Below are 15,383 nucleotides of genomic sequence, written 5' to 3'. Positions count from 1 at the left end.
GAAAGATTCTAAAAATTTGATTTGAACCAAGAGTGATGGCAACAGTGAACATAAAAGATTTTTTATATTTTGAAGACAGTTACATTCAGAGACATTGCAAGAATGATTTAAAGATGAAATAGAAACAAAAAATTTAGAGGCTGGGAGCTGTGCGTGAGGGAGTAGCCATGTAAAACCCTGGAATGAACTCTGCGCTACAACAGATTTGTAACAAGGTACAGTGAGCGGTTTGCAGTCAGCCCAGTAGAGGGTCTGTTTTTTTCACAAGCAGGGTTTTATTCTAAAGCTTTGCAAAATTCTCCACAGCAGAATGAGAGAGAGACAGGCTTTGTGACATATCTTCCCTATAGCAACAGCAGGTGCCTTGCGATATTACTGGAATTTTTATAGATCAAATATCTGTGGGGACGATTGCTTAAAGAAGTCTTTATTTATGAGTCTAACCAAATAGAAATCTTTTTGGGGAAATGTTCTGCAAGACGAATTTAAACTGTGTAAATGTAATTTTGCGCGTTTAAGCTTTCTTTTCTAATGTTTTAATACAAGATTGAAAATCTCCGAAAGTATTATAAGTAGCAACTCCTAACTTCAGTAAACGTTTCTTCTGGTAGTAAAACTGTTGTGATAATTTGTCAAGTTTCCCTTTGGGATTCGGTTGACGTGACAATTGCCACCTTCCAGATCATAACACCAAAAATCCTGTTATTAAATCCTGTTACTAATTTGACAAAAATGTTTTGCAGGTCTCTGCCACTCCTGTTTGGGTGACATTCTGATAAGATGTCCCATTCACCTCAGCTGATGTGAGATTATCATGGCTTCTGTACTTGGCATATGTGTCTTGTGAGGAAACCAATGTTTGTTCTTTTGTCCTCTCATTTGATTCACAAGATCCTCCTAAGACAGTGCTGATAATATTGATGACATAGACACAGGCTATCCACTGTGACCATGCCTCTCATAATCTTGTAGACTTCTATCGGGTCTCCCCTCAACTTCCATCATTCCAGTGAGAACAAACCAAGTTTCTCCAACCTCTCCTCATAGCTAATGCCCTTCATACCAGGCAACATCCTGGTAAATCTTTTCTGTACCCGCTCTAAAGCCTCCACATCCTTCTGGCAGTGTGGTGACCAGAATTGAACACTATATTCCAAGTGCGGCCTCACTAAGGTTCTATAAAGCGTTAACATGACTTGCCAACTTTTAAACTCAATGCCCTAGCCGATGAAGGCAAGCATGCCGTATGCCTTCTTGATTACCTTCTCCACCTGCATTGCCACTTTCAGTGACCTGTGTACCTGCATACCCAGATCCCTTTGCCTATCAATACTATTAAGGGTTCTGCCATTTATTGTATATTTCCTATCTGTATTAGACTTTCCAAAATGCATTACCTCACATTTGTCTGGACTAAACGCCATCTGCCATCTTTCCGCCCAAGTCTCTAACTGATCTATATCCTGCTGTATCCTCTGATGGTCCTCATTGCTATCCACAAATCCATCAACCATTGTGTCGTCCGCAAACTTTATAATCAATCCAGTTGCATTTTCCTCCAAATCATTTATATATATTACAAACAGCAACGGTCCCAGCACTGATCCCTGAGGAACACCACTTGTCACAGCCCTCCACTCAGAAACATATAGAAGGATATTTGGCCCATATCCCTCTACACCCATCTCTACACCCATCATGCCCATGTAACTATCTAAATGCTTTTTAAAAGATAAAATTGTACCTGCCTATAATTTAAAATTTACTACCTCTGGCAGCTTGTTCCAGACATTCACCACCCTCTGCGTGAAAAAACTGTCCCTCTGGACACTTTAGTATCTCTCCCCTCTCACCTTAAACCTATGCCCTCTAGTTTTAGACTCCCCTGCCTTTGGGAAAAGATATTGACTATCTTGCTGATCTGTGCCCCTCATTATTTTATAGACCTCTATAAGATCACCCCTCAGCCTTCTATACTCCAGAGAAAAAAATCCCAGTCTATCCAGCCTCTCCTTATAACTCAATCCATCAAGTCCCAGTAGCATCCTAGGAAATCTTTTCTGCACTCTTTCTAGTTTAATAATATCCTTTCTATAAAAGGGTGACCAGAATTGCACAGTTTTCCAAATGTGGCCTTACCAATGTCTTGTTGAAGTTGTACAAGACATTCCAACTACTGCATTCAATGTTCTGACTGATGAAACCAAGCATGCCAAATGCCTTCTTCACCACTCTGCCCACCTGTGACTCCACTTTCAAGGAGCTATGAACATGTACCCCTAGATCACTTAGTTCTGCAACTCTCCCCAGTGCCCTACCATTACCTGAATGAGGCCTGCCTTGGTTTAATTTACCAAAATACATCAACTCGCATTTATCTAAATTAAACTCCACCTGCCACTCGTCAGCCCACTGGCCCAACTGATCAAGATCCCGTTGCAATTGGAAATGGCTTTCTTCACTGTCCACTATGCCATCAATCTTGGTGTCATCTGCAAACTTACTAACCATGCCTCTATATTCTCATCCAAATCATTAATATAAACGACAAATAACAGTGGACCCAGCACTGATCCCGGAGGCACAACGCTATTCACAGGCCTCCAGTTTGAAAATCAACTCTCTACAATCACCCTCTGGCTTCTGTCAAGAAGTCAATTTTGTATCCATTTAAATACCTCACCCTGAATCCCATGAGATTTAACCTTATGCAACAACCTACCATGCGGTGCTTGTCAAAGGCCTTGCTAAAGTCAATGAGCTTTGGCTCACAGGGCCAAGAGATAAGGTAAGTTATAAGTTTTTTTTTACTTTTTCCTCTGGGTTGCTATAAGGGGTAGGTATGAGTGTGAGACCTGTATGTTGCTGCCAATGCAACATGTGGGAGGTCTTGGAGGCTCCTGGCCTGCCAGACATCCACACCTGTGCTCGGTGTGTGGAGCTGCAGGCCCTACGAAACCAGGTTAAGGAGCTGCAAATGCAGCTCGAGGACCTTCGGCTCGTTCGGGAGAGTGAGGAGGTTATAGATAGGAGCTACCAGCAGGTAGTCACACCAGGGCAACGGGATGAGGGCACTTGGGTAACTATTAGGAAGGGGAAAACACGGGTGATGGAGAGCACTCCCGTGGATGTCCCCCTTCAAAATAAGTACTCTGGCCTGAGTACTACTCGGGGGGATAGCTCATCTGAGGGAGGAAGCGGTGGCCAGGTCTCTGGAGCTGAGCCAGTGAGCCAAAAAAATCAAAAAGGGAAGCAGAAAGAAAGTGTTAATAGGGGACTCCACAGTGAGGGGCGCGGACAGGCGTTTTTGTGGACGTAGAAGGGAGTCGCGGATGGTGGTTTGTCTCCCTGGGGCTGGGATCCGGGATGTCTCTGGGCGGGTCCCAGACATCCTGAAAGGGGAGGGTGAGGAACCAGAGGTTGTAGTACATATAGGTACTACTGACGTAGGTAAGAAGAGGGAGGCACTCGTGAAAAGGGACTATAGGGAACTGGGTAGGCAGCTGAGGAAGAGAAAAGCGAAGGTAGTAATCTCAGGATTGCTGCCTGTGCCACGGGAGAATGAGGGAAGAAATGAAATGAGGTGGAGGGTGAATGCGTGGCTGAGGGACTGGTGTAGAGGGCAGGGATTTCGGTTCCTAGATCACTGGGACCTCTTTAGGGGTAGGTGGGACCTGTATAGTAAGGACGGGTGGCACTTAAATACCAGGGGGACTAATGTCTTGGCGGGAAGACTGGCTAAGGCTACCGGGGGGACTTTAAACTAGAAAGGATGGGGGGAGGGAACTGTGATGGGGAAACTGGGACGGAGGAGGTTCGCTCCCAGGTAGGGGAGGACCGCAGGCAGTATGGGAGGGAGGTTAGACAGGCGGTGGAGATGGGAAATGCCCAGACTGAGGGGCTGAAGTGTATATATTTTAATGCAAGGAGTGTAGTGAATAAGGTAGATGAGCTTAGGGCGTGGATTGCTGTTTGGGATTGTGATGTGGTGGCCATTACGGAGACTTAGATATCTCAGGGACAGGACTGGGTACTTCAGGTGCCAGGCTTCAGGTGCTTCAGGAAGGACAGGGAGGGTGGCAGAAGGGGTGGTGGAGTGGCACTGTTGATCAGGGACAGTGTCATGGCTGCAGAGAAAGAGGATGTTGTGGAGGGACTGTCTACAGAATCTCTGTAGGTGGAAGTTACAAACAGCAAAGGGTCGAAAACTTTGCTGGGTGTATTCTATAGGCCGCCCAATAGTGACAGGGAAGTTGAAGTGCAAATAGGGAAACAGATTCTGGAGAGATGTTTTAATAACAGAGTTGTCGTGATGGGAGACTTCAATTTCCTAAACATCGACTGGAATATCCCTAGGGTAAGGGGTTTGGATGGGGAGGAGTTTGTTAGGTGTGTTCAGGAAGGTTCCCTGACACAGTATGTGGATAAGCCTACGAGGGGAGAGGCTGTACTTGACCTGGTACTGGCGAATGAACCAGGGCAGGTGATGGATCTTTCGGTAGGAGAGCATCTTGGAAATGGTGACCATAATTCTATCTCCTTCACAATTGCATTGGAACGAGATAGGATCAGGCAGGCTAGGAAGGTGTTTGTCTGGGGTAAGGGGAGATACGAAGAAGTCAGGAAGTTACTTGGGACAAATAAACTGGAAGGAGGCGTTCTTAGGGAAAAGTACCAAAGGAAGGTGGCAGATATTCAAGGAATGTGTGTCTGGAGCTCTGAATGACAACGTTCCGATGAGACAAGGGGGTTTTGGTAGGTCACGGGAACCGTGGTGCACAAAGGCTGTGTTGAACCTAGTCAGGAGGAAAAGGAAGGTGTACAAGAGGTTCAGGAATTAGGAGAGGTTAAAGATCTTGAGGAGTATAAGGACTGTAGGAAGGAACTTAAAAGGGAAATTAGGAGAGCCAGAAGGGGTCATGAGAAGACCTTGGTGGGTAAGATTAAGGAGAATCCCAAGGCCTTCTATAAATATGTGAAAGGTAAAAGGATAAGAAGAGAAGGGATAGGACCTATAAAAGGTGAGGGGGGAAAGGTTTGTGTGGAACCAGAAGAAATGGCAGAGGTGCTTAACGAGTACTTCGCCTCAGTGTTCACAGTGGAAGCTGATCTGGGAGATTGTGTTATGGATTTGCAGCAGATGGAAAAGATTGAGTACGTGAATATTAAGGAGGAGGATGTGTTGGAACTTTTGAATTCTATCAAGGTAGATAAGTCGCCTGGACCAGATGAGATGTACCCCAGGATACTGTGGGAGGCGAGGGAAGAGATTGCAGAGCCCCTGGCGATGATCTTTGCGTCGTCAATGGAGATGGGAGAGGTTCCGGAGGATTGCGGATGTAGTTCCTATTTTCAAGAAAGGGAACAGAGATAGCCTGGGAAATTACCGACCGGTGAGTCTGACCTCAGTGGTTGGTAAGCTGATGGAGAGGCTTCTGAGGGACAAGATTTACGAACATTTGGAGAGGTTTGACATGATCAGGAATAGTCAGCATGGATTTGTCAAGGGCAGGTCGTGCCTTACAAGCCTAGTTGATTTCTTCGATAATGTGACTGAACACATTGACGAAGGAAGTGCCGTGGACGTGGTGTACATGGACTTCAGCAAGGCGTTTGATAAGGTCCCCCATGCAAGACTTCTTGAGAAGGTGAGAGGGCATGGGATCCAAGGGCCTTTGGCCTTGTGGATTCAGAACTGGCTTGCCTGCAGAAGGCAGAGAGTGGTTGTGGATGGGGCTTTTTCTGAATGGAGGTCAGTCACCAGCGGAGTGCCTCAAGGATCTGTTCTGGGACCCTTGTTGTTTGTCATTTTCATAAATGACCTGGATGAGGAAGTGGAGGGATGGGTAAGTAAGTTCACTGATGACACTAAGGTCGGTGGTGTTGTGGATGGTCTGGAAGGATGGCAAAAGTTGCAGCAGGACATAGATAGGATGCAGGACTGGGCGGAGAAGTGGCAGATGGACTTCAACGCGGATAAATGTGTAGTCGTCCATTTTGGCAGAACCAACAGGATGAACGAGTACACTATCAAGGGCAGAAGTCTGAGTAGTGTTGAAGAGCAGAAGGATCTTGGGGTCCGGGTCCACAGGACTCTTAAATCGGCCTCGCAGGTGGAGGAGGTGGTCAAGAAGGCGTACGGTGTACTGGCCTTCATTCATCGAGGGATTGAGTTTAGGAGTCGGGAGGTAATGCTGCAACTTTATAAGACCCTTGTCAGGCCTCATTTAGAGTATTGTGCGCAGTTCTGGTCGCCTCACTATAGGAAAGATGTAGAAGCTATTGAGAGGGTACAGAGGAGATTTACAAGGATGTTGCCTGGACTGGGAGGCATGCCTTATGAAGTTAGGTTGAGGGAGCTGGGACTCTTTTCCCTGGAGAGACGAAGGTTGAGAGGCAACCTGATAGAAGTTTACAAAATGTTGAGAGGAATAGATAGGGTGGACTCTCAGAGGCTATTTCCCCGGGTTGAAATGGTTGCTACGAGAGGACACAGATTTAAGGTGCAGGGAGGGAAGTTCAGAAGTGATGTTAGGGGTAAGTTTTTCACTCAGAGGGTGGTGAGTGAATGGAATCGGCTGCCGTCAGTGGTGGTGGAGGCGAACTCGCTGGGGTCTTTTAAAAGACTTCTGGATGAGTATATGGGGTTTAATGAGATTGAGGGTTATAGATAGGTCTGTAGGTTGGTAGGTGTTGATGTGATCGGCGCAACTCGTGGGCCGAAGGGCCTGTTTGTGCTGTAGTGTTCTATGGACAACATCAACTGCACTGCCCTCATCTACCTTCTTGGTTACCCCTTCAAAAAATTCAATCAAATTTGAAAGACATGATTTTCCACTCATAAAGCCATGCTGACTGTTCCTAATCAATCCTTGCGTCTCTAAATGCCTATAGATCCTGTTCCTCAAAATACCTTTCAACAATTTACCCATCACAGATGTGAGTTCTGAAAGGTTTACCTCTTATCCTCAAACTAATAGAAACCTCTTTAATATGGCACACACAAGTTGTTCAAGCTCCCGCACTGTAAAAGAACTGTGGGTGGAACCACCTGTTGGCAGACTTTGAGGTTAGTGTTGGGTCTAATATTGCTGTCCTCATAAGCTTCAGGACATTATTTACCAAAGGCAAAGCTAGTACATCAGTTTCGATGGAGCATTTCTTTCTCAATGTCAGCTTTTGGGATATATAGTTTCCAAGAAACGGGAAGTGATGGTATTTTCCAACACTGGTTCATTTTCTTCACCATAAATCTCAATACGTTGGGCACAATCTTACCGGCCATTCACCCCACGCTCCCCGTTGCAGTGAAGTCAGAGAATTTGACGCCCAGCCAAATCCCACCAGAATGAATGGCCGTAACATTCTGGCTGTTGGATTTGATGCATTTGATGTCAATTTGCAAAGGACTTTGCTATTCCTGATATTCAGGACAAGTTCTATGTGCTATGATCCCTGAGAGGCCTATAACTTTTAAAAAGAATGTGAACTTCCGTTAATAGCTGGAGGATGACATGAAAAGATTTCATGTTTTAAGCCTTTTACTGCAACAAACATACTGAAAGCACTATTGACTAAACATAATTTTTGTAGCCAATTTATAATTTAAACTACAGAACTTTGCCCTTTTACTTTTGACACAAGCAAACATTCACTTCACAGGTATACCAGACATACCTCTTAAGTAGTCACTGATTTTCCCAAACCCCATGAGAGTTGCATGGTAGGGCGCACGAGGGAGAGACATAGAACATCCTCCATAGGTGAAGAAGGGTAGTCACTACATAAGAATGAGAGTTTTCTCAAGATGTTGCGAGTTTTTCTATTTATTAGAGCTGATAGCCAGATGTAAGAACTACTGCAGAATTGATGTTATTGTTGTTTTTGTTATTCATTTGTTTTACTGCTTAGTAAATATCCTTTAGGGGCAGAAATCTGCCATTCTTATTTGGTCTTTCCTACATGTGACTCCAGACCCACAGCTATAGGATCAACTTTTTAAATGCCTTTTGAAATGGCCTAGCAAGCTACTCAGATAAAGTGCAATTGCCACTGACACCCACATTTCTTGAACAGATGCACGTGAATTTGGAGGAGTAGGCCACTCAGCCCCTCAAGCCCGCTCCTCCATTCAATATCAGGATTGATCTGATTGTGATCAATTCAACGTTCCTGCCTCTCCCAGTAATCTTTGGATCCTATTGTGTAATAGGTTTGTTTGATGTCTCAATGGTGAGCTCCTATATATTTAAACATGAATGGTTGTTACTGACTCCAGCATTGTCTGTGGCATGTGTTCACTCAGTTAATCTATACATCATACTGTGGGAGTCCCACCTTAGCCCTTGCTCTGCCGAGCACCTTCACATTACAATGGTATGCGGGCACATAACATTAAACAATAGCTCCTGTTAAAAAAAAAATGCAATTGTAGATAGAATCTGTCAAAGTTATTACACTTTCACACTGTCGGGAAAATGAGAATGATCACATCATGCGTTAAGAATGTAAAAAAAAGTAAGAAATTTTTCCCTTGACCTCCAGAAAGCACACATTGCTTTAGTAACTGTTTAGAAAGCACTACATTGCTGTAGACATCTAGCCTGTCAAAGCCCCATCTTTCCTGCCAGAACCCGTATGACTATTCAAAGAAGCACAAAGAAGTTCACCCAAATGTCACAGATAATATTTATCCCTCAAACGATACTACTAAAAGATATGACCTGTTACACTGCTGCTTATGGGAACTCACTATTTTGGCATGATTCCTACATTACACTTCAAATGTCTTAATTGGCTATAATGCTTTTTAAGAATGTCTGAGGTCGTGAAAGGTGCTACATAAATACAAATAATTTAATGTACTTGTATAACTTCACACATATACCTTTAGTCGCACAAATGCGCATCTTGTGCCCGCACACAGACATGCATCATACACAGATAGACAGGTAGGCAAACAGGTATACGCACGCACACACATAGATGTTAATGACAGGTTCTTGACACTTGCCTGACTTTCCTTCACCTTGTCCTGAATTATTTTACTGTTCAACGTCTCTTCCAGTAGTTTGTCATAGCGAGGACAATTTGGTATCGGGAACTTGAGAAACTGAAACAACACACATTGTTTTCACTGGGCAGTTGGTGAAAACAGCTCAACTTGTGCTACAACAAATTAAAGGAGAGATTGGATCAAGCCACGTAACAATGTCAAACAATGCCCCAATGGACGGTGATCTGAGTGACACAGGAAATGGAACTCTAGTCCAGAAGACACTGCTCTCCATGCACTCTCGTTGCTATGGATACTTGCCTTTTCATCTTTCACAGGCACTGTATGCACAGGGATAGGTTGCCACTTAAGGTCAGGATGGAAGATCTGCTGTCCATGTGGAGGATACAGACCAGCAAGATCGGACTCAGCACTCATTAGAGTCCGGTCAATATCCGTACTCCGAACATAAATCTACGGTGGAGAGAAAACAAGTATTAAAAAACACACCAGATATTCTCAAAGTCTCACAGCTGCCTGTACAGGAGGAGCAGCCCACCTGGCGCTGTTTCTTAGCTGTCACCGGATCAATTTCCAACCCTTCACCATCACTGGAGCACCATTAGTTATGAGTGCACAATGGTTCATATATCCAGCACCACTGTTTTGGCAAACAAGGATGGGGATGTTCACCTTAAAGAACAGAAGGCTCAAAGGAAATTTGATAAAGCTGTTTAAAATCTTAAAACCATGCAGAGTAAGTAAGGAGAAACGGCTCCTATTGCCAGAAAGGTCAAAAACCAGAGAACACTGATATGAGGTGTTTGGAAAAGGAGCAATGGTGATATGAGGAAAAACATTTTTTGGCACATTGGTTTGGATGTGGAATCACTTAACTAAGGAATTAGTTAAGCAGTAGAAGAGAAAAAATATGAAAGGCTGTGGTGAAAACTCAGAAAATGGGGCTAGCTGAATGGGCCGAATAGTCACCGCTGAGATAAACATTCTGAGAATCTTTGTGACTTTACACCCATAGTAATGTGTTTGATTCTTAACTACTCTCTTGATATGACATAGGAAATCACTCAATCACTTTCTTTTCCAGGGTAATGAATGCCACTCTTAACAGTGACACTTATGAACATTGTCATGTATGTGTACCACCTACAAGATGCACTGCAAGAACTCACCAAGATTCCTTAGGCAGCACCTTTTAAACCCATGACCACTACCATCTCAAAAGACAAAAGCAGCAGATATTTGGGAACATCACCAGCTGGAGGTTCCCCTCCAAGTCACTCACCATCCTGACTTGGAAATGTGTCGTTATTCTTTCAATGTCACTGAGTCAAAATCCTGGAATTCCCTCCCTAACAGCACTGTAGATGTATGTACACCTCACACACTGCAGCGACTTAAGGCAGCTCACCAACACTTTCTAACGGGCAACTATGATGGGCAATAAATACTGGCCTAGCCTGTGACACCTACATCCCATGAAAGAATAATTTTAAAAAGTTTGGAATGCGTTGCTTGGGGGCGTGGTAAAGTCAGATTGCCTCACATCATTTTAAAAAGTATCTGGATGAGCACTTGGCACATCAGAACATTCAAGGCTATGGGCCAAGTGCTGGCAGGCGGGATTAGATGGGAGTTCAGATGTTTCTAGTGCATCGGTGCAGGCGTAACAGGCCAAAGGGCCTTCTCTGTGCTGTATAATTCTAAAATATTACAGTTAGACAGACTAAATTTTCCACTTTCTTAGTTGACAGTCTAAATTACCGTGGGGAGCGTCACAAGTCACCAATATAATCTATCTGCAAATTAGTCCATGGTCTTTCAACTGGACTTGTGTGCTTCAATTACCCTCTACTTGCACACCTAACAGGATTATTTTGAGCACAAACTAAATAATTGTCCACATAACGCTTTACATCCTTATCCACATTAGGCCAACATAGTCTTTTAATTCACTCAGGACATCATGACATTGATAAATTATTTGATTGTGATCTTGGGTTAGCACCACATACCATCCATTTTTAAGAATAGCTCTATCCTGGAGTTATAACTCAAAATGTCAATCCAAGATCACAATCAAATAATTCATTAATTCCATGATGTTCACAGCTTCATCTATGTCTTGCAGTCAGCACCAATTGACACTAAAGGGGAGTTAGTTGAAAATCAATATTTGAAGGACATCTTAAGACCATAAATCAAATTATTAAAAGGAAAATAACGAATGAGGGCTAATAGGCAACAAAACAGGACTTTGTGTCGTATTTATGGTAATTAGATGACAGAACAGCTTCATGAAAATCTTGAACAAGCTAACCAAGACAAGGTTCCATCTTGGATTACCATTGTACAATTGCAATATTTGATTCATGGAAAGGGACATTCCAATATATTGAGTTGTTGCTTTGAGAACAATGGTGGAGGAACTCTAGGGAAAGCCTTGGGACTAATATTTCGGATTCCAATAATTCCAAAAGGTTTGTGAAGTCGAGATGATAGGAGTTATTGAAAAGGACATGTAGATAGGATATATCTTACCAAATGTAATTGAGAAGAGAGGTAAATTAGTAGATATTAATCTGAGTGTCAACAAACACATGAAATAATTATTTGTCCTTACCCAATATATTCTAATGAACAGTTTTGTGTGGTTTTAAAATGGATGTGAATCTAAATTATACAATTGAAGCTAAAAGTCTTGATACAGTCATAAGGGTGGCTTATAGGGCAAGGGAAAATATTGTGTCACTATCTCACTGAAAGAATAACAATATGATAATACTAACATGTAATATTACTAATACTACTGTTTGCTTTAAATCTCAAATACCAGCTGGAATAGGCTGTCTAGGGTTAATTGATATAAGAGGGACGAAATTTTTTTTTAGTGTTACAGATGACATTAAAGGGACATTGAGCAATGACATTCAAAAATATGACACTATTGTTAAACCTTTAACAGAAATCTAATACAAATTAAGACAACACTTCTACTTTCTCAGGAGACTAAGGAAATTTGGCACGTCTGCTACAACTTTCACCAACTTCTACAAATGCACCATAGAGAGCATTCTCTCTGATTTATAACAGCTTGGTATGGCTCCTGTTCTGTCCAATACCGTAAGAAACTACAAAGGGTCATGAATGAAGCCCAGTCCATCACACAAATCTGGCTCCCATCCATTGACACTATCTACACTTCCCACTCCCTCAGAAAAGCAGCCAGCATAATCAAGAACCTCACACACCCCGAACATACTCTCTTCCATCAGGAACAACCTACCAAAGTCTGAGATCATGTACCAACCAACTCAAGAACAACTTCTTACCTGTTGCCATCAGACTTTTGAATGGACCTACCTGACATCTAGTTGACCTTTCTCTATACCCTAGCTATGACTGTAACTCGACATTCTGCACTCTCTCCTTTCCTTCCTATGTACGGTAAGCTTTGTTGGTATAGCACACAAGAAACCCTACTTTTCACTGTATACTAATACATGTGACAATAATGAATCAAATAAAAAAAATTAAGACAAAGTTAGCTAATGTGCATCGAACTTTTACTAAAGTGGGTCAAAAACTGGAACGATTAAAAGGGACATTAACACTATCAAAATAACTTAATGGCAAGATGATTTATGGGACTGGGATATAAATGCGCAAATTCATCTATGGATTTTTTATGTCACATATTGCAATGTTAATATTACGTACTTTAATTTATTTGATGTTATTTACGATTCAGTTTGTTAAGTGGAAAAGGAAGAAAATGCAACAGTTAAATATGGAATTGGTGTTACATAGGCGAGACTTTAGTTAATGGTAAAGATGCAATAGTTAATAATTAATTTGACTGAAATCTTAATAATCTTAAAACCTGTGAGATGGAACTTGGTCATGGCTTGTGATCCAGTTCGCTTATTGCTCCAGGATCAAGAGGAGAGACTATGGCCGGACGGCCAACAACAACAACACTGACAACATGAATGGTTAAGAGCTACAAGAGTGCTGGGAATTTTAGTCAAGTTGTATTAAACACTGATGCAGGTCAGAGAAGACTGCGGCAAGTTAGGACCTATCCTAGGAGATATAATTTGACACTTACTGTTTTGACCAAATAAGGATGGTTGTTTGGACTGGTGTTGGACATCCTGGAGCCATTACTACATATGGTGAAGCCACATGACTTATGTGCAACTTGGTGTAAACATTTGTGAGTTGTTTACGAGTAACTACATTGGCTATGATTGAGCATTGTGATTAGTTTCCAATGGTATAATTGGCCAGAGTGCCAGAGAAATTTCTGGAAGAATGTGCAACGTTTAAGATAAAAGGGATACTTTGAGTTTTTGTCCTCAGCAGAAACACTCGAATCATATTCACAATGTGTGCCCTGAAGATCATCTTCAGAGAAGGGCAAAGAACCATGAGGAAGATTCATACTGAAGGGGACGGCATGGTAGCACAGTGGTTAGCACTGCTGCTTCACAGCTCCAGGGACCCGGGTTTGATTCCTGGCTGCCAGGTCACTGTCTGTGTGGAGTTTGTACATTCTCCTCGTAACTGCGTGGGTTTCCTCCGGGTGCTCCGGTTTCCTCCCACAGTCCAAAGATGTGTGGGTTAGGTTGATTGGCCATACTAGAATTGCCCCTTAATGTCCTAAGATGCTTAGGTTAGAGGGGTTAGCAGATAAAATATGTAGGGACGGGGGGGATGTAGGGATGGTGCAGGCTCAATGGGCCTCAATGGGCACTGTAGGGTTCTATGATTCTATAATTCTATGAAGGGCAGACCTGACCAGTTCCCTAGAGTAGTTAGTGCTTGCTTTCAGTTAAAAATTATACAAGTTAAAATTAAGGTTGAAGTCAAATGAATTAAGTTAAAATAATTGTTGCAGCTAATGTAGGTTTATGTTGCGTATTGGCACCTAAAAATGCTAAATAAAGAGAATGGTTTTGTTTAGGTGAAATCTGAGTCAACTCTCTGCCTTTTGTCGGTCACAAAAGGGTAAAATATCTGGGAAAAAAGTTCAAATATTCCAGTCGGATCACATATGATTTTATAACATAATTGGATGCTTTGGCGAAGAGTGCAAGGCTAAAGTATCAAAACACATTGAAGCCCTGATTCACAAAGCATACCAAAAGGACTCATAGCCACGCTCCTTGGGTGAGGTTACAGATCCTGGACTTTTGTTCTGGAATGCAGACATCTTGGTAGATGGCCATCTCACAAACTGGAAATTGGATACAGGATCCAGTGTTACGGTTATGGAGAACAGCGACTGAGACAACTTCGGCTTTGAGCAAGACATATCACTCCACGAGCCTGGAGGAATATTCTGGTCACAGCCACGATTCTGAGATTATCCAGATTTGGAGTCAAATAAATCTTTGAGCTGATCTACTCTATTCTAAGCAGTCTACTGATCTACTCTAGGCAGTCTTTTTCTCTCTTGAGCAGAGATGCCTGTGTAGCTGAACCTCCTCAAAATGACAGATGTCAAATAACCATTGTCACAAATTATACAGCACTGCAGCTTCGAGAGCTCCAACAAGATTTGCTTAAATGGGACTGAAACGTCTTCTCTCTTTGCAGCAATGTGGCGCAGAAATAAGTACATAAGGGAAATTACAATACATGTAAGTAGATCTTCCAGTTAAAGTCCACAAACTGGATCTGTGTAGAACCACAAATATTTCCCTCCCCCTCTCCAACACCCTCTCCCCAGCCCCCACACCTCACCTCACCTCATCTCACCAGCTCCCACACGTCCCCACCCCTCCAATCCTCCGCTGCCTCCTCCCTCCACCAACCACCCTCCCCTCTACCCGCTGTGCCCCCACCCTTTCCCCCCTCTGCATCCCCCCCGTGCCCCCACCCTTCCCTCCCTCCCCTCTACGCTCCCCCATGTCCCCACCCTTTGCTCCTTCTCCCCCCCACTATGCCCCCACCGTGCCCCCACACTTCTCCCCCCATCTATGCCTGCACCGTGCCCCCACACTTCTCCCTCTTTACCCCCCCTACAGCCCCACGTGCACCCACCCTTCTCCCCCTCTACACCTCACATGCCCTCACCCTCCCCCCTCGACACACCCCCCTTGCCCCCACTCCCAGCCCCATCTCCACTCTCCCTCTCAAATCTCTACCATTCCCATCCTGATCCCCCCCAACACCTCCCCACTGTTCCTTCTCCTGGCTTGCCCTGTAGATCGTTCAGTTCCTCACCTCGTGACGATCGTATGAGATGTTGAGAAAGTCTTTGTAACGATGTCGTAGATACTGGCCCAGCTCATAATGTTGCCTCATCCCAACCTGGAAAAGACCATAAAGACTGGTCATTAAAGTAGGAAGCAAACGCCAC

At 43.5% G+C, this 15,383-nt stretch overlaps 1 protein-coding gene across 3 annotated transcripts in view; it reads right to left on the bottom strand.

The window, feature by feature from the left end:
• Window positions 1-15,383, bottom strand: part of acp2 (acid phosphatase 2, lysosomal) — a 131,543-nt gene that overhangs the window by 111,828 nt on the left and 4,332 nt on the right. For all 3 annotated transcript variants that reach the window (XM_080190562.1, XM_080190564.1, XM_080190563.1), the window contains exons 3-5: window positions 15,248-15,334; window positions 9,317-9,469; window positions 9,014-9,112 (exon numbers count right to left, since the gene is read on the bottom strand). In XM_080190562.1, coding sequence (XP_080046688.1) covers window positions 9,014-9,112; window positions 9,317-9,469; window positions 15,248-15,334 — 339 coding nt within the window. The remainder of the gene's footprint in view (window positions 1-9,013; window positions 9,113-9,316; window positions 9,470-15,247; window positions 15,335-15,383) is intronic.

The sequence above is a fragment of the Carcharhinus amblyrhynchos genome, chromosome 6 (assembly GCF_965287045.1).
Source record: "Carcharhinus amblyrhynchos chromosome 6, sCarAmb.v2.hapA, whole genome shotgun sequence".
NCBI classification, from domain to species: Eukaryota; Metazoa; Chordata; class Chondrichthyes; order Carcharhiniformes; family Carcharhinidae; genus Carcharhinus; species Carcharhinus amblyrhynchos.
Note: the sequence above shows the minus strand (reverse complement) of the source record. Positions and strands in the feature narration are given on the sequence as shown.